The following is a 19,751-nucleotide window of genomic DNA, read 5'->3' as shown; positions in this document are numbered from 1 at the left end:
ACGACTGCAGTCCTGTTAGGGAAGGCCAGAAGAGCAGACGTATGGAACTGTCCACTTCTGCCTACACTGTTGGCTTTGCCACTCAGGAAAGACGAAAAGTAACATTGGGTCTCCAGTTCCTCTACAGGCACGAGCCGGCGGGCACATCTTCCCCTCGGACCACCGCAATAGGACCGTGCTTCTCAAACCCAAGTGACAGGGAACATGCTGACCATCGTTGCAGTAATGTTTTGTCCTGAACTGCAGTAGGTCCATGCATCATCCAGGGCTCACATCACTTGGACAGCTGGGGGCGTTCATTCAAGTCTTATATTCCCAACAATGGGAACTACTTTTGGATTTTGAGTCTTCACTGCAAAACCTTGGTCTAGACCAATAATCCTAAAAGACTCTTGTTCAGTGACACACCAGTTTCCTGGGAATGGAGAGGAAGGGCCTATGTCCAAGGATGACTTAGACCAAAAAGTAATAATAAAAATAATAATACAGAGAAGGAAAGAAAAAGGCCTGGGTCAGGGAGCAGGTAACCGGACTGCCTGTTGCTTTCTGCTTCACCCAGACCGTCCGGCAGTGTAAGGAACCAGGACCCGAAGCAATGAAGCCTGCCACCCTCCTGGACCTCTGAAGTTACCTCCAACACAGAACGAGTGAGAGGGACTTAGGTGAACAGTGTGTGAAAACAACATACGACAGCACACCCCCCCAGGCCCACTGCATCATCAACCACTAGACTGAAGCAAAATATCAGAAGTCGGATTTCTGACGGAGAACAAACTGAAGAAAACAAAGCTCATTTTTAAATAATAAAGACCGTATTAACACAAAAAATCACCACCTCATTTTGAGATCCTTCTATGACCTGGGCACTGAGTGAGGCACTTTCGGTGACTCACCCTGTCCGACCGTCCCAGGAGCCCTAGGAGGTGGGGACGGACACCGTCCTGCTCCCCAGGCAGGAGCTGGGCTGGGGGGTCAAGGACTTTCCCTGAGCCCTGGGGTGGGAGGCGAGACGCAGCGCTGGAGGCCTTCGTCCCTCCATCAAACCAGCTCCAGGGCAGCGGCTCATTCCTGCAGCCGCGCCCTCTACCCACCATGTGACCCTGTTTAATCCTCTCAATAACTGCATAAGGAAGGGACTCAGTTTTTCTAACTCGTGTTTTACAGATGAGAAAACTGACTTTCAGAGCATCCTGAGAAAGTCCAAGGTCACCCCGCTGGTGGGGGCAGGGCCGGAATTGTAGCCCAGGTGTTTCCACTCTGGAGGCCAAGCTCCCTCCCCTGCCATGCCTGCCCTTCTGGGCAGTGTCCCCCGAAGTCCCTGACCCCACGCCACCCGTTCTCCAAGGAGGGCCGACTGGCAGCGCCTGCAGCCCTCCCTGAACCAAGACGGGCAGCTTCGCCGTCCAGACCCCTGGTGGCTTCAGCCAAAGGGCACAGGGGGCCGGGCCACCTGCCTTCCTCTTATTGTCATGGCAACGGCTCCCACACCCCCCAGGCTGGGGAGAAAGCAGTCTCCTGACTCCACTGCTGGCCGTGCTCTTCTCCCACATGGATAAAACCCGAGGTCAGAAAACACCGCTCCCGAGTGACTCATTTCTGACTTGGCTGCCAAACACAACACCCTTTTACGTAACTCGCTTGCACACCAGTCTCCTTCCTCCTCCTCCTCGGGGTAGCTGTCCTGTCAAACCAAGGCTGATCTTCTTCACCAGCTGGCCTCCCATCTCCCGCAAAGGCAAAGCAAAGTGCCCTTCCTGCCCTGCATCTCCGCTCACTGGGGTCAGGGGTGGCCTCCAGTCCAGCGTGCTCCCTGCTCAGTGCCTTCTTGCGGTGACTTCTTCTGGAAGGGGTGGGAGGTTTCCTATCGAATACTGGCTCTTGGGCTGATGACTTAAGCCAACCACAAAAAATAAGTGTGTGGCAAGGGAAGGGCCCCGGACGAGGGACCTCTCTCCCTCTCAGCTGAATCCACAGCCAGCTTCCTGACAGAGCACGTCTCACTTTTTCCAACTCGAGCTGTGTACGTGCGGAAACGAAAATCCTTTCTGGGTGTGTCTGTAGGCTAGACTTGGCATGGGAAGGGCCGTGGGCAGCCATTTGATACATACAATTCACTGGGCTTCTGCAACCGGAAGCAATTAGTCCACCAAAAAATTTTTTTTTTCGATCTTTTCCCTTCATTTGCTGTGAGGTTCTCTATGGTCATGACAGCACGTACAGCCCCAAACATCTGTATGTGCTTAAAAAGGAAACCCAACACTGGGTATGTTCAAAGATACATTCTACTCCTCCTCTTCCCCCAGGTGAGAGCTGTCTCTGTCCTCCCGAAGCGAAGAGGAAGTGGAGGAACGTCCCCCGGGTGCCGGTGGGGACATCTCAGGAGGAAGAAACACAGAAATTGGCAAGGACGCGAAGGACGGATATGCAAGTGCCATGAGACTCACTGAGCCCTGTGTGTGCCAAAAATTAATTCATAAGCAAATGCTTATTTTATAGTTTCCCACTTGCTACAAAACATCAAGCGGAAAGATTTCTTCTGGGGGCTGGCAGGAAGTAGGTGGCATGAGAGAGGGCAGAGAGAAGGCAGGAGTTACTCTTTTTTTTTTTTTTTTTTTAATAGATCTTTATTGGAGTATAATTGCTTCACAATACTGTGTTAGTTACTGCTGCACAACAAAGAGAAGCAGCTATATGCATACACATGTCCCCATATCCCCTCCCTCTTGAGCCTCCCTCCCACCCTCCCTATCCCACCCCACTAGGTCATCGTGAAGCACAGAGCTGATCTCCCCGTGCTATGCGGCTGCTTCCCACCAGCCAACTATTTTACATTTGGTAGTGTATATATGTCGATGCTACTCTCACTTCGCCCCAGCTTCGCCCTCCCACCCCGTGTCCTCAAGTCCATTCTCTTTGTCTACCTCTTTATTCCTGCCCTGCAACTAGGTTCCTCGGTACCAGTTTGTTTTTTTTTTTAGATTCCATACATATGCGTTAGCATACGGTATTTGTTTTTCTTTTTCTGACTTATTTCACTCTGTATGACAGACTCTAGGTCCATCCACCTCACTACAAATAACTCAATTTCATTTCTTTTTATGGCTGAGTAATATTCCATTGTATATATGTGCCACATCTTCTTTATCCATTCATCTGTCGATGGACATTTAGGTTGGTTCCATGCAATCCCTATCAAACTACCAATGGCATTCTTCACAGAATTAGAACAAAAAATTTTACAATTAATATGGAAACAGAAAAGACACTGAATAGCCAAAGCAATCTTGAGAAAGAAGAACGGAGTTGGAGGCATCAGGTTCCCTGACTTCAAACTATACCACAAAGCTACAGTAATCAAGACAGTATGGTACTGGCACAAAAACAGAAATATAGAGCAATGGTACAGGATAGAATGCTCAGAGATAAACCCATGCACATATGGGCACCTAATTTACAACAAAGGAGGCAACAACATACAATGGAGAAAAGACAGCCTTTTCAAAAAGTGGTGCTGGGAAAACTGGACAGCTACATGTAAAAGAAGGAGTTACTCTTAAAGAGAAGCTTGATCCCACGGCTCAACGATGTCACCCATTCCTGGAGAACCCCAGGGTAGTGGTACCATCTCTTTGTTCCTGTAAGCAGAGGGTTCACCATGAAGCCTGAGCCACTCTGACAGCACCCAGGTAGGAGAAGTTTTGGAGGCAATATCTATCTTCAGACATTGTCACCATCAGAGAAGCCAGGGCAGGGACAGAAGATATGGGAAGACTTGGAGTCCACTATGCCAGGCCAGGAACTATCCCCAATTCAGCTTCCAGGCATTTCAGGGCTTAAGTGATTGTGTGACAGATTACAAGGTTTCAGACTAAGGGCAATTCTCTGCATGAGGGTTCCTAGCGAGCACTGTAGGTCCTTAGTTTTGGACTGCTACAAATGGAATCCCTCTGAGGTCTGGACAATGAAGTTTAGAACTTCTGAAGAACTCTGGTCCCCAGTGACCTTATCCTCAGTACAAGGGTGAATTTTCACACACCATCAAAAGGGGAAGGACAGGAGTCGACACTTCTGCAAAAATGGGATTGAACTTCCAGAGAGAACTGAGCTCCTCCATTACAGAGACAATAGTGTCTCCCTTTCTTGCCCAACTCAGGGGCTTGACCGACCCATGGCAGGTGCTCAGTCAACGATAACAAGGGTGTGGGGGAGCCAGCCCCCCTCTCTGCTTAGTGCACAAGCTCTAATCACAGCAAGAGGTGCCACTCCTCTCCCCTCCTTCTGGAGCCGAGCCAGTCTCACGACTGGCTTTGACCAGTAGAACATGGCAGAAGTGTTGTACCATGGATTCCAAGCCCAGGCCTTAAAATGACTGGTAGCTCCCACATCCTACTCCCCAAAACACTGCTTCTTAGAACCCAGCCATCATGCTCTAAGAAGCCCAGACCACACAGAGGAGCCACATGGAGGAGAACCAAGGGCACAGCCCCCACTCAGCAGCTAGCTGGGAGCTAGCACCAGTGCTACAACCATACAAGTGGCCATCTTGGCCGCTCCAGCCCAATCAAAGCCCTGATGACTGCAGCCCCAGCCAGGATCACAAAGGGCAGAACTGCTTACTGCTTGTATGATGAGGGGCGAGTTCCTTAGCTATTCTGGGCTTTAGTCTCCTCATCTGAAAAATGAGATAATCATGGCACCTACCTCTTAGGGAGACTGTAAGAATTAAATGAGATGATACATGAGAAACACATAAGCATAGTTCCTGGTCCACAGTAAGCCCTTAATAAATGCTGGTTAACCGTCATCATCATTATGGTTTTCACTTTAATTTTTTAATGATCATACAGTAAAACGGACTTTTTTGGTGTGCAGTTCTACAAATTTTCACACATGTATAGATTTGTGTGTCCAAAGCAGGACACACAACAGTGGCATCACCCAAAAAACTCCTCTGTGCTATTCCCTTATAGTCGGATTCTCCCCTCAGCCCTATGCTGGCGAACACTGCTCTGTTCTCCATCACTACAGCCTTGTCCTTTGAGAATGTCATACAAATAGAACCATCCAGGGCGTCGCATTCTGAGACTGGCTTCTTTCACTCAGCATAATGCCTCTGAGGTGCACCCACGTAATCGCATTTATCAATAGTTCATTCCCTTTTATTGCTGAGTAGAATTCTGTTGCACAGACGTACCACAGACTATGCAATCACCGTACTGTAAATAATTATTTTCACAAGCCAGGGAAGAAAGACTACAGAAATGGAGCCAGCCAGCCATCACTACTGGATTCTGAGTATTTCTGGAAAAACATCTAATAATTTCTAAAAAGTCCTGATTCAAAGCAGTAAGGAACCCAGGAGTCCACATGCATGTATGTCTCATGATAGATACACACAGGAACAGAAACCCAGGGATGACTTCCCTAATCCCACACAAAACTGGGCTGGGAAGCAGATCTCACTCCCCTTCTTCTCCACGTGAAGCCTGCTGCACGTCCTGGGAGGAGGCGCTAGTAAAGGTAAGGGCTCTTCTGCAGCTGTCTCCTTGGAGAAGCAGCACACAGCTCTGGAACTGTGCAGCGCTGCATGCCCCACAGCGACTGCCCTTTCTACCACCTGTACGTGAGAAACACGAGTCCAGGGGAGCCCACCTGGACTCCCTTCCTGGCACTGGGACACATCACGCTGAACAGGAAGGATGGCGGGCAGTGCGCTCCAGCTGGGACCCACCCCGCCTGTAATGACTGACAGCCTTCGGCGGTCATCAGCAGTCACAACTGCAGCCTCCACCCAACTCACACTAACTTCCCAGCTGCTCTTTTACTACTTTGAACCGGCTTCTCTAAAGCAAAACAGAACTGAATCACACTCCCCCTGGGACTTCAGGGTGTCTGTGCTTAGCTGGCCCCAGACAACTTGAATTCCACATCATTTTCTCTGGAGAAAGAGAAGCTCAGGGCCAAGCCAGCTCCAGGCTAGAATGAATTTTCCTGGAACCACAGGTTTCTAATGAGGCAGTGGGTGAAATCCTCCCAGCGACCCCTGAAATGACAGGAGGAGAGAGAGATGGGGCGCGGGCAGAGCCAGCACACGCTCCATGCTGTGCCCTCCCAACCTGGCAGGGGGCTCGCGGGCCACCCCATCCAGGCCCACCCAGCCATGAGCACGCTGGCTCTTCCAACAGACGGCAGCTCCACTCCCCCGAGAGGCTGCGACTGGAGCTCCACCGTGGCATTTCATCTGGAGCCTGAGCATATGAGTAATAAATGTGTGAAAACATGAAACTAATATTCATAATTACTTTACAAGATAAAGAACTTGAAGGAAAAACAGCTTCTGTGTGCCTTGCCATCACCATCAGGGGTACGCTGTGAAAAACACAGCATCTCGCCAGAAACTCAGACTGCGCCGTGCCAGCCGGGCTCAGCGCCGGCAGCCCTCAGTCTCCCCGAGCCCTCCCCGGGCTTCATTACTCCTTAATTAACGGTGTCTTCTTGTGTCCAGTCATCCAGACTCGGTAAAGCCTCCGGAGCCAAGTGGGGGCCCTCTGACCTTCTCGCTTCTGGCATCCAATCGGGTGACACTTTGGCCAACATGCATTAACTATAAATGGGTCCAAGGCACCAGCCTTGAGGAGGAAGCGAGCGTTGGAGAGTCTCCATTCATGACGTCCTGTCCCAGCCAGGCTCAGGATACTTTTCCTACTTTATTGAAGTATAGCTTTTGTATAGTAAAGCACACCAATTCTAACTGTATGGCTCACAGAGTTTGAAACAGATTTATACCTACGTAACTACCAACATGTAGCCCATCATTTCCAACACCCCAAAAGGCCCCCTATGCCCCTCCTAGAAAACATCCCGCCCTGCGATAGGACCAATTCTATCATACATTTATTTTGAATTCAGGCTTTCATTAGCTCTCTCCTAAATAACTTCTGATTCACTTTTAAATTATTGGACTGCCTCCTTCTAGGCCCTGCTCTCCTCAATTTATCTGTCAGATTCATAGTCCTATGTTATAGCCCCGAGGCCCCTTGGGGGGCTGCCCGGCCCCCAACATACCCTAACCCCCTTTCACTCTCCTCCGCCAGCTGGGCTCACTCTGAAGGACCCCAGCCCTGTCCTGTGAGCACGCCTTCCACTCTTGTGTCTCTGGGCCTTCTCGCCCTGCGGCACGGTCCAGCCTCCCCACGCCCCAGCTCTGTGCACAATTTCCAACTTTCAGACCCACACCCATCCTTCAAAGCCCACGTCATCAAAAAACCTTTCACTGACTCCTCACATGGCTGCCGTTACTTCTTCCTTGGAGGGTCCGCAGTATCTTTCCTGCCTCCTGGATGGCACTACACATCATTCTTGAGACACAGCTTCCTATGTGCATGCATACTAAGTCTTATATCCTTGCTCCATTTTTAATTTCTTGAAGACTGGGATTAGCAAACTAGCAACTTTTTTTTTTTTTTAATTGAGGAGGGGAAGGAATAACCTAAGGTTTCCAACTTCTTATCTGGCCAGTAGGAAAAAAACCCCAACCACTATCAACACCACTTCATTCAAGAAAAGACATCAGAGATTAAAAAAAAAAAAATTGGACAGGCTATAACCTCAGAATAAAATGGTCAGATGGGCCTTCAAACTGATACATTTGGTTTATGAAACACTGACCACATCGCCCTTGTTTCCACACTTGGCTGTGCCTGGAGAAAATTCTCATAGACCGACCGGCCCCAGTGTCTGGAAACCACTGCCCTGAAGTCCCTAGTTCAGCGTCGTGTACACAGCAAGTGCTCAATTAATGTTTAGTTTGACTGATCTAGTCTCTGGGAATCACTTGGTTCAGAGACCAGGAGAGTTTCAGCCCTGCTTCCATGCCAGCGCACGCACCCGGACAGCAGGACCACGGCAGCGGGCGAGCGAATCCTCGTGATCAGAGGACCTGCAGGACCCACCCACGCGCACACGCATGGTCAGACTCATGCGGGACAAAATCAAACGGCAACCCCACATGTTACAGGTCACAGGTGCCCGTGTGACAGCTCAGTCGTGCAGCAGACTCTCCCACGGGCACAAATCTCAACTGAGGGCAGTGCACATATGAACGTCACAAGTGTGTGTTGGGGCGTTTGGGCTGGAGGACGAGGAGACAGGGCCACCTCAGTTGCCATGTGGGGGGTGTGGGGGCGCACAGGGCACCTGGCTGCAGGAGCGAGTGGGGCTGAAACCCAGGTGCCCTGGCTCAGGCCCAAGAGAAGAAATGCCCTTTTTAAATTTGCACAAAGAAACAAAACTTCATTAATCCAGATTCTGAAATTAAATTCAAGACCAAGAATATATGGTCAAGGCTTCCCTGGTGGCGCAGTGGTTGAGGGCCTGCCTGCCAATGCAGGGGTCGCGGGTTCGAGCCCTGGTCCGGGAGGATCCCACATGCCGCGGAGCAGCTGGGCCCGTGCACCACGGCTGCTGAGCCTGCGCTCTGGAGCCCATGAGCCGCAGCTGCTGAGCCCGCGTGCTACAATTGCTGAAGCCTGCACGCCTGGAGCCCGTGCTCCGCAACAGGGGAGGCCACCGTGGTGAGAGGCCCATGCACCGCGGCGAGGAGTGGCCCCCACTCACCGCAGCTGGAGAGGGCCCATGAGCAGCAACGAAGACCCAACACAGCCAAAAGTAAATAAATAAAATAAATAAACTTATTTTTTAAAAAAAGAAATAATACATTTAAGTAGGGGACCAAACATCCCAGTGTATACCTGCTGACCCAGCATAATAATTGATGGCATAAAAAAAAAAAAAAGAATATATGGTCAAGTCAAATATATACATAAGGGTGAACTTTATGGTATATGAATTATATCTCAATCAAAAGCTGTTATCAAAATGTGTGTGTGTGTGTGTGTATGTATACACACACACACACACAGCTAAGTAAACCCTTATTCAAAGCCAACAAAGAACAAAGAATGCATGAAGAAGGGAGTATCCAAAATATTTTTAAAAATTTAAAGGAATCTTTTTAACTGCCATGTCCATATGAAAATTATGTATATATTATTAAAATTCATTAAAATTGCTTCTTTAAGGACTTCTACTCAGAATTCTACTTCCTATTGTTATTTTAAAATATGTGTCATAACAAGCCAACAAAAAGTCATCTATTTATCTTTGACTAACCTAGCCTGGCTTTCCCCTATTAGCTCCTATTAGTTCAAACTGGTTCAGTTTTATTGAGCTTTTCAGTTAAAAGAAAGAGAAATATATAGTTTGCAAGAGCTGCAAGGTCCATAGATGTAACAAATCTAAATAGCACACACAGTCCAAACCCCTTCTGGTCATCAGGTGATGGGATCCTCTATGATCTTGGATAAAAACTGTAAATATAATTCATGCAATCATTCATGGGACAAACATTTATGGATTATCTATTATGCTCCAAATCCTGGGCCAATTTTCTTCACACATCCTCAGCATTTTATCAGTTTTTGAATGTAACTCATGTTTTAGAACCAAGTCTGAATTATGACAGGATGACCACAGCAAGATATCAAAAGAATTCGCTTTTCAGAACAAAACAATTTTGTGCCCTAAGAATGAGCTCTCTCTCGTACAGGAGTCTCAGCACCGCCCAGTACCTGGTTCCCTGAACGAAGCCTCCTCCTGTTCAGCAAGGACGCCCCATCAGCAGCGAAGCTGCCTTCTTACCTGTATGGTGGTGTTGCCTCCTTCCAGCAGGGCGATGGCCAGGAGAATGCTTTCATGGAACACTCGATCGCTGGATGCGTTCATTATGAGGTCGATGACCAGATTGGAGGCCCCCTCCTTGTCAAGGTGGCACTGAACCTCAGCCAGGCTCATCTCCCCCCTGCTCATGGAGCTGGACCCGGAACCTCCCCCTAGGAAGATGGAACATTGCTCTTATCAACCACAATCAGAGCAGTTAACATTTGTTGCATACTTAGCGCGTACCAACACTTTGTGCCCTCAACACTTTAATGATACTATCTCTTTGAACCTTCTTAACAAGCACAAAGGAAGGCACTCATTATTAGCACAGAGATGAAGTCACTTGTCCAAGGACACCCAGTGCAGCTTGGAAGTAACAGAGGTGGAACTTGAATGGAGGCAGGTAAGATGAAGGAAGAATAACACATTTCAAGCAAGAGACTTAAAGCCATCCAGTCAAGACTCTCCCTTACATTAAAATGCAGTGACCTGGGGCAGAATTATTAAGAACTGATCTGAGTTTAAGAGACAAACCGAACTTAAACACTTCTTAGAACTTAAACACTCTCAAGAAGCATAGCCTATAATGATCACTTCAGTCCTCTTTCTAAGAAACCCACCCTAGCCCCAAAACTCGCCCTTTCACATACTTTGTATCTGTTCATTCATTCATTCAATAAATATTTGACTCAGTGCTTGGCATGGAGCCAAGAGCTGGGGGTAGGGGAGTGAACCAAACAAAGTTCGCCTCCTCCCCTGAGCTTCAGATGAGAAGAATATACTTAGGAAGAGATGGCCTGTGCCATTTAGTGGAACAGATTCCAATCGTGTTTAGAAAGTGCCTATTTAAGAACTTGCACTATTATTGGTAAAACCCGAAATATTAATGTTCGTGGGGAAATGGGGTGATCAATTAAAAAAAAAAAACATAAAAACCCCAGAAAATCATCTATCAGTCCCTCCCGGCAGAGTTCAATTCAAATGCCACATCCTTTACATTGCTTTCCTTGACCTTCTAGAATCTGTTACATTTATAGTACAAGGTAGACACTGGGTGTCACATCTTCTCTCCGACAGCTTCTCAAAGCAGAACCTGTCTCTGATGCATTTCCAAACCCCCCTCCTGATATCGCTCCGGAGCCTCACATGCTTGTTGAATGACTGCACTTCGGCGAGTAAAGAGAAATAGTTTGGAGATGTTGTGGGAAGAACTTCTGCTTGACGATCACTGGGAACGTTTGGATGAGAAGCTAAGGTCTGTCTCTGGGGTGCTCTGTGGGCAGATCCGCTCTACATTTCCATTTGGCGAGAAGCCCAAGATCCCTCCCCAGAGCTCGCCAGAATTAATTTATTAACCACTGCGTATCTCTGTGCCACCAGCAGAGTCCACCAAGGACTGGAAGTGCTCAAGAGTCATCACCATAGCCCGGGAATGAGGCAACTCACATTTGTGCTTTGAGCACGGAACTACTGGCCCCTCTTAAAACCAACACCATCACCCACAGTTGAATTCAACGTTTTGGTAGCCTTTACCTGTAATTGTGCTTACAGTGTTTTGGGACTCCTTTCAGGATGTGTTTTTAAGCAATTCTTTACTGGTTTTTTTTTTTTTTTTTTTTGGCAGAAACCTAAGACTTTGGGGGAGGCACAAAGCTTGGGCATTAAAATTAGATTTAATTAATTTAAAGCAGCTTTACATTACAGACCAGCCACTAACAAGCTCCCCTTTCCTCTGTTCAACAGGGATGACAGCAGTCCCTACCAGATAGTGAGTAACTCAGAGGAGAAAAGGAGATAAAGAAGGCAAAATGCTTGGGAAAGCCCTCGGCTCAGTAAGTGTATAATAAATGGTGACTTTCGCCCTCCTCACTGCCAACAGCATACTCATTTTATGGGAAAACGTGAGTCCTCATGGCCACGAGAAAATGTGCGATTAAGTCAAGTTCATTGAGTCATTCAAGTATCACCAAGAGGGTTGCTGCATGGGAAAAAGGGGCAAAACGCTCAGCCAATATCTAATTGTAGGGAAACATTTTTAGACACCAATTTGATGGTAGACCAAAGACAAAACAAGCTGCTAAAATAATACACTTGCAACCCAAATGCATCTGTTAGAGGTCCAACCTGCTAATCAGAAACACGCAGCTCTTGCGTGGCACACTCAGTTCACACGTGCAGCTAATTAGCACACCACGTGGCCTACCTCCTCCCCCGGGCTTGCCGGGTCCTCCTGGTGACAGCGGGCCATTGCCAAAGCTGGTCAGGCTCTCTCTTCTTCCTGAAGGTCTGACGTTTCCATAGTAACGGTTGACCAAAATCTGCCTGAGGGCCTCACCCTTAATTCAAACAGGATAATGAAATCAGGTTCTGAATTTAACGCATGACTGAGCTACTAATATTAAAAAAAAAACAACACGGAGGTACTCAGTTATAATTGGCTCAGTCTCACTCAGTGAAAAAATAAACTATTAATAAGAGCATTTGGAAACTCTAAAGTTAACTTCTTCAGTGTTTTCTCAGGAAACCAGATCATAAAAAAGCATCAATCTAAAATATTAAATATCTGAAAGTACTCTCTCACACAGTGATAAAGACAGAACATTAATCTCGGAGGGTAACTAACAGTAACAAAAAACAAAACGAAACAAAAGAAAACCCCTTTGGGATAAGCCAATAAAATTCAGACAGATTGAAAAATTCACAGGTCATCCCCACAGCAATATGAAAATGTTACTCCAACCAGAGCATTTATCCCAAGGTCTAAAGAAAATCTCAACATATCAGAGTAATAGAGTAAATAAAACAATAAGCTGAAAGTAAGCCTTTCTTACAGAAATAGTCAATGGGCCACAGAGTGAAGAAAAAATAATGCAAGAGAAAATAAATTTCTGGCAGAGATCAGATATATCAATCAAAAAATAGGCAGCATGGATAAAGTGACATTTGGGATTTGCTTTGAAGTAATATGGGAGGAGGGACTAGCTGAGTATAAATGAGACAAGACTGGGCATGAGTTGATAGTCAGAGAAGCTGAGTTATGAATGAGGGTTCTCGAAACTCTTCAAAATATGTATTTCGGATATTTTTAAACATTTCCATGATAAAAGCTTAAAAATACACATAAATATCAAAGGACTCCTGGGCAGGGGATATAACAAACTCTTTGCCACGATTCCAACCAAAAAAGAAAAAAACAAAAACACCGAACCAAAGAAACAACCTTGATTTATTCTCAAATACTACGCACATTGGTAAAGCAGCACAAAGCAGTAGGATTTATTCTCAGCTCTATTCCTCGTGGAGTCTTGCTGAGGGACTCCCAGACCACCTCCCAATCTGGAAGTTTCTACCAGTTAAAGGATATATGGATTTCCCCTGGACCCCTTCTCAAGGACAAAGCAGTTAAATCCTGGAGTTCCTCTGGCATATCACTGAGAGGTTAGTGAGAAGTCTAGCAGAGAGAAGAGGTGCTGCAATACAGCAAGTCTCTAAAACAGAGACTCAGGAGTTCTTCTGAAGAGACCTACCACTGTAACGGGAGCCAGTAGAGCTTAAAGTGATTTGTGAAGAGGCTCTAAGAATAGGTCTGGAGACTTCAAGGAGGGTGTTTGCAAAACAAGATGGGAGGGAGAAGAGTGTCCTAAGGGTGGTGGGGAGGCAAGGGGCCCCCTGAGGGAGTTGGGACCAGGGAAGAAGTACGAAGGCAGAAAACTCGTTAGTTCAGTTGTCAAAATGATGTGAGGTCCCAGGGCCACACAGCCTGGCTTTTCTCCTTTGTTAAATGCATGCTGCCGGTCAGAATCCAGGGAAAAATGGAGAGATGGGGTAAACAGGAGAGAGAGAAGGGGGGAAGGCAGTCCTGATTTTTAAATGAAAGTTCAGGCATGAAAAGAAATCTCAATTTTCCTCTCTCCGTTCCATCCACAAATACGTCTCTCGTCGTAGTTAAGCAAGGGAGAATGCTTGTAACTAGGACATGAAACTCATTTCGTACTTCGACCACCAGTAAATTCAAGATTCCGAGAGTACTTTCAGTGAAGAGGCTATTTGTGATCTTTAAAAATACTTTCAACGTAAGCTGTTTTCAGTATAATATTCTTTAATGGCTTAGGAAACCACATTTTGGTATAAAGATATAGCTTTGCACCAGTACAAACGTTATCAGCACTCTCCAAAGCAGTCGTGGAGAGCATGGTGATTTTAAAAGGCTGACTCCATAAGAGAAACACAAATTTCAAAGGAATGGTCAAGAAAGCTGACTAAGAACGAAAAGGGGGAAAGACAAGGTTACCTCCACATTGAATGTAACAGTACATTAAATGCCATTTCCCTTTGTCAACACAATGATGCATCTACTTGATTTTCTTTCTAAAGATACAGACTTTGAGTTCCCCCAGAACGGAGGGTTGGCAGGAAACCATCCCAGTTTTCTATGGGATCCTCTTGGGCACCACAAGAACATTGTTTGAGAAGTAAATGAGACCTGTAAGCTGCAGCCACAGAGAACAGCCAACACTGCCACTGTGGCAAGAACCTGGAAGACCACAGGGTTGACGGTCAAAGGCAGGTGACTGTCACCAGCCAACAAACATGCATCCTTTAAGGGAAGGCTCAACCAGAGGCTTCACACTACGATTCCACCTAGGACTGGAGTGGCTCAGTTAGAGTTTCCTCTCCTCAGGGTTTTGAGGGTCTCATCAGCAAGACCCAGGTCAGTTTGCAATCAAGGAAGCAGGAAGTAGAGAAAGGAGCATATGCCGTCCGGGAACACGTGGACTCCAGGAACAGGAACTTCACATTTATGCAGCCTGGATGCCAACTGAAGTTACAAAGGGATCTCACATTACCATTTTGCCTCTCCTTGCACAGACAAACCCTAGCAGTTACCATAGCAACCTATGCATCAAATGGTACCTTTTCCCCCATAAGAGAATATCATAAAATGTGTTCATTATGGAAAACACACACACACACGCTCCACCCTACAAACTTTTAATTTTTTCCCTCTTAATTATAAGGCTTTTGGCACACATGCACCTCACCTTCACTCCACAAAAAATAAATTTTAAGGCAAGGGGAAAAAAGAGAACATGTGGGATTTGCTTTTTAAAAAAAAAAACAACAAAAAAACCAAAATGAGATTCATTCCCTTTCTGAAAGAATAAAGACTGAAAATTTTAGGTAAAAAAAGGGACAGAAAGAGAAAATGCATAAGCTTTATTAAAAGTGATGCAAATCCCTAGTGTGAAAACTTAGGTTCAAGGAAAATTCTGTTTTTCTGAGCTCGTGGTTTAATTTAGGAAAAATTAAAATCTGCAGAGAAAAGCCTTCCTAATCATCTTGATATAAATTACTCAACAGCACTAAGCTGTTCACGACGTACTGGGCTGAGAAAGCTGATTGCAGAGAAGGAAAAAAAGTCACTTCCCAAAAAACATCACTTCTCCAGCTCTCATATTTGGCCATGCAGCCTTTTCTTCAAAAAGAATATAAGTTTTCCCCCAGCAGTTTACACCTACAACATGCAAACAAATATCAGATGTTTGTCTCTGGTAAAAAAATTCTACATTCCACACACATGATTACCTAAGACTGAGAAAAGACAAAGGCAAAGAGTTTCATTTGCAGTTAAGTGTCAGGTGAAAATGGTGAAAAAGGCAGGTCAGTGACGTGGAGTCAGAAACCAAGCTCCTGCCTTGCAAGTCAGTTCAAACGAGTTTCATTCTGTCAATTAAACTCGTGGCTAATGAACTGTGTGGGAATATAGCCCAGCGTTGAACACAGCACTAAGAGTTAAGATCGCAAAGGAGAGAAAGAGTGACCTTTGGGCTCCCAGGTTCCAGCCGCTTAAAAATCAGGTGCTTCAGAAAAGATTACCCTCTCACATGAGCAGTGAGCCTCTCACACCTTAGTCAGCACTAAGGCAGCACCTTGATTTAAAAATACCTTCCTTTTCCTACTCCGGTTGTCTGTCAAATCACTGCTGTGTCTCAGTCTGCAAGGCGACCCTGATCATTAATATCCCTTCTCAGAGTCCAGCCACCGTGCTAAGTGCTTCAAGGGCACAGCTCTGGAGAACAGTCATAAGGGATGGAGACGATTACCCGCATTCTACAGCAGGAGAAACTGAGGTTAAATAATGTGCCCCAAATCACACAGTGAGGGCCCGGCAAAGGCAGGCTTGAACCGGTTTCTAATTCCAAAGCTCATGCACTGGGGCAAATCAAACTTAGGGCACGAGAGACAGCTATGTGCCTTTACCAGCTACTTCTAAGACCCAGGACAATTCTTGAAGGACAGGCAAGGATGGAAAAAACAGGAATGCAAGGTGCCCTTCATCAATGAACGGCAGGAGACACTGGAAGCTGGTGAGGAAGGGCTGAATGCCAACTTCCTAGAAGAGCTTCTTTGGTCGTAGTCTGAGAAAGCACAATCGCAAGAAACAGGAAAGGACTCGAGATGTGCTGGGACTGCGCAGGGACTGAAAGCACGTGAGCAGAACAAAGGTGCCCCAGGCACCCACTCATCTCAGACGAACATTCTCCAGGACACTGGCGAACACGATTTCAGGGCAGTACTCGCCACGACTGCCCATTTCCTAACCCTACGACTTGTGAAATGGAGGGGAAGGCTGTCTCAGTAGGTCAACGTCAGCATTTATAAACATTTACGCGTTAACACATGTAAAAGTCTTAGCATAGTGATCGGCATATGATAGGCACCCAGAAAACCAGGATATCTGGTATTTTCCAGAAATGGGTAACATGCAATCAGTGGTCGGCATGCTAACGATGTATGTAGCCTTCTAGGAAATGGTTTAGCAATGCATAACCAGCACCTTAAGAAAGAATCTACCTGTTGGCCTAGAAATTCCCCTTTTTATGAATCTATACACATATGTACACACTTGTTCATTTCCTCATCAAAGGACAACATTACAAAGTACTCGTTAATTTGTGGAACTTTAGCCAGTTGTTAACTTTCAAAGACTATCAAAGAAAATGCTTAGATATATTAAAGGACAAAAGCAGGGAAGAAAAGTTATACACTTGGAAGAACCTCAGTGACAATGAAAGTGTATCTGTGTGTGTTGCCACACATTCTTACGTGTGCAAAAAGGGGGGCAGAAGAAAATATTAAATCAATGGCAGCTTTTATAGCTAGGTAGTGTAACTGTGAACATTTTTTCCATCATACTGTTTTTGTTTAGTATACTTTACCCATGATGATCATCCGTTACTTACAGAAAAAAAAAAAACCAATTTGTTTTTAAGGCTACACTTAAGGAAAAAGCCACTCGAGGAGAAGAAGACAGGATGTGAAAAGCTGACTTGGTCGTTACTCGGGGATTGGCTGGGTGTAGTGCGTGAACAGGTAGTTTACAGGTAGAGTCACCGGTCAGTTTCATTTCTGTAAGTGGCTGTGATTGGTCCTGAGCCAATCGATGCTACACCAATGACAACAGTAAGCACCACCATCCGTCTTTAGGTCACAGCCTGTGGCTGTGGACAGCGTTGTGGTCATTAGCTCCCAACACCCAGGACTACGTACCCTTTTATGGTCCTCCAGTTGCCTCAGGGGTGGACTCAGTTCAAGCTCCTGCTAAGCAGGCAGAAATTCCATTTAAGTACGTACAACACCAGGGAGACACTCCCATCTTCAGGATCAGCCACAAATAAAATACACGGAGCATGCGTACATAGCGAAGACTGACACAGAAGGAACACAGGCCTGTGTGTGGCTTTCCCCAGACAGATGCCAATGCTCCATTACTTTGGATACCGCTTAACAACTCGCCCATCCCCGACCCTCGGGCACCGTTTAAAATGAACAGGCACATGACTAATAGTTTTGGCCAATATTATTTTTTGCACAGATTATGAAAAGGAACTTCAATGTTAGGTACATTTACATGAACCCAAAAGGGGTTATAATGCAAGACTCAACCGGGCAGGTCCTTATATGACTCACACATGCATTACTGCACAGCACATGCGTGAGGACATCAATGCATACACTTCCAAGCAGACACATATATGAGACCTCAGCTCTCCCCAGGTCACCAGCACACGGCATTCTAATCAAGGCTACTGATGCTGAAGAGCTCTGATTAGAATATTAGAGAATGATCATTACTAAGCATCCCCACTGGAACTCAGCTATTTGATAATCTGTTTCATTTCTAAGATCTCCTTTCAGATAAACTACACTTCATTTTAGCTTTGACTCCTGTGATTCTATAACTGTTTCTGAAAGTAAATTTTGATCCTTGGAAATATGCCTCCCCAAAAAGCTTCTCTGTAACTTTAGATGCCTTAATTAATTCTAGTCCCTCATTTAGCAAGCTGAGTTAGCGACAGGAAGAACAGAAACAGTGTACTGTGAAACTACAACTTTATCAGCAGCTTCACCAAAACTATACATGAATATCCAGAACTTCAAATTCACTTCATCTCTGCGCAGAACCCAGAGTTCTATTTTGTGTAACAGCAGAAAGGCCTGGACGTTCCAGCATTTCTCAACTGAACATTTCAAGACAGAGATGAACGGTTTTGTCTGAAAAAAACCTTTGGAGAGTCACGTGCCCTCACCTGCAGGACCCCGTGGTTTAAGCTCCAGCAACTAAGAAGTTTCCTTCTACACCAAGAGCCACCCGATTACAGCAATGATCAGGTCCCAGCCAGACAAGAGACTTCCCTCCTGCACCTATCAGCGGGACAGACACTTCCCCAGAACAACTCATGCACTCAACCAGGAACACTGATAAGCACCCATATTTGCTGGCGCTGCAAATACAGGTGAGCAGCACACACCTCGGTGGAGTTCTCAGAATCCGGAGCTTGGGGCAGCTAGTTGGGAGTAAAACGAAGCATGTTATTAGTTACAGCACGTGCATCTCATGGGCCACGAAGAAGTCCAGAGACCAACACTCAAGGACGAAACATGGAGGGCAAGATCAACGATGAGGTGACAGAGGTGCCACACGCACTGAAAGGGGCTTCAGCCACTGAGGGCAGGAGACACCCTCCCTTTTGAACTGAACTGAATGTGCTCGTGTTGGGAGAGACAACTGGCCTGAGATGGGGAAACAGATTTAAATTAAGGAAAGAAAAAAGTCTACCACTGATCAAGTAGGAACTATGCGTTAAAAAAAAAAAAAAAAAAAAAACGATGTCAAAGGAAGAACTACTGCACGTCTATGTTTTGTTCGTCCACAGAGAGGAAAAGTGATACAGCGTATCCCCACGGAGGCTCAGGGAGGGGAGAAGTGTGTGGGTAATGGCAACAGGGACCTCAGGTGCAGCCCCCTCCCCGGAGGCCCGAAGCCCTTGCAAAGTCTGTACCACCACTCGCCATGGGTGGGTGTACCACCACTCGCCAAGCTTCTTCCATGGGCAGGTGCGTCCTCCTGGGTCTCTCCTTTCCCCACATCCCGGCCCTGAATCAGAGGGTAAGACCCGAGGCTCTAGCTCAGGGACTGAAAAAGCCTCTCTCCTCCAGCAGCTCTGGGAGGAGATAGGAAGGCTCCTGGCTGCAGGTTTACTTGGCTGGCCACTCGCCCCTCCACGTACTTCCCTCAGGGCTCCAGGGCCTGGGGTCCCCGGCGCCACCCCACCATACCATGTAGACACCCCACTCCTCTGACTCCCCCTCAATTTCATTACACCCAACCCATATCTGAGAGACAAGATGATGGCCCTGAGGAAAAGGAAAGGCAATTGCGAGGGTGCACGTGGCGGCTAAAAAGCCCACAGTTCCACGTGGCGGCAGCACCACAAATCTGTCCACCAAAGGGCACATGCTTGGAGGAAGGACTGACATCAGATGTAACCGCCAGACCGCACCCTGGGCTGCCCCGGACCAAAGTCACGCAGCGGGCACGGCTGGCTGGTTCAAGGTGCGGTCTGGGGCCATGGAACGAAGCCAAGGCTCACGCTGCAACTAAGTGACCTTGGCCTCCTTCGGCGGGGCTCCAGCGACACAGCACACCTCTCGGGAGGCCAAAGCGTGACTGTCAGGTGTGAGCCAGC

At 46.7% G+C, this 19,751-nt stretch overlaps 1 protein-coding gene across 1 annotated transcript in view; it reads right to left on the bottom strand.

The window, feature by feature from the left end:
• The window catches only part of ITPR1 (inositol 1,4,5-trisphosphate receptor type 1), a 320,973-nt gene that overhangs the window by 91,151 nt on the left and 210,071 nt on the right, over positions 1 to 19,751 (bottom strand). Inside the window, 4 exon segments of the mRNA XM_036868683.1 lie at positions 9,700 to 9,890; positions 11,924 to 12,056; positions 17,272 to 17,319; positions 18,534 to 18,569. Coding sequence (XP_036724578.1) covers positions 9,700 to 9,890; positions 11,924 to 12,056; positions 17,272 to 17,319; positions 18,534 to 18,569 — 408 coding nt within the window.

This window comes from Balaenoptera musculus, chromosome 11, assembly GCF_009873245.2.
Source record: "Balaenoptera musculus isolate JJ_BM4_2016_0621 chromosome 11, mBalMus1.pri.v3, whole genome shotgun sequence".
In the NCBI taxonomy this organism is placed as follows: domain Eukaryota; kingdom Metazoa; phylum Chordata; class Mammalia; order Artiodactyla; family Balaenopteridae; genus Balaenoptera; species Balaenoptera musculus.
This window is presented reverse-complemented; position numbering and strand designations above follow the sequence as displayed.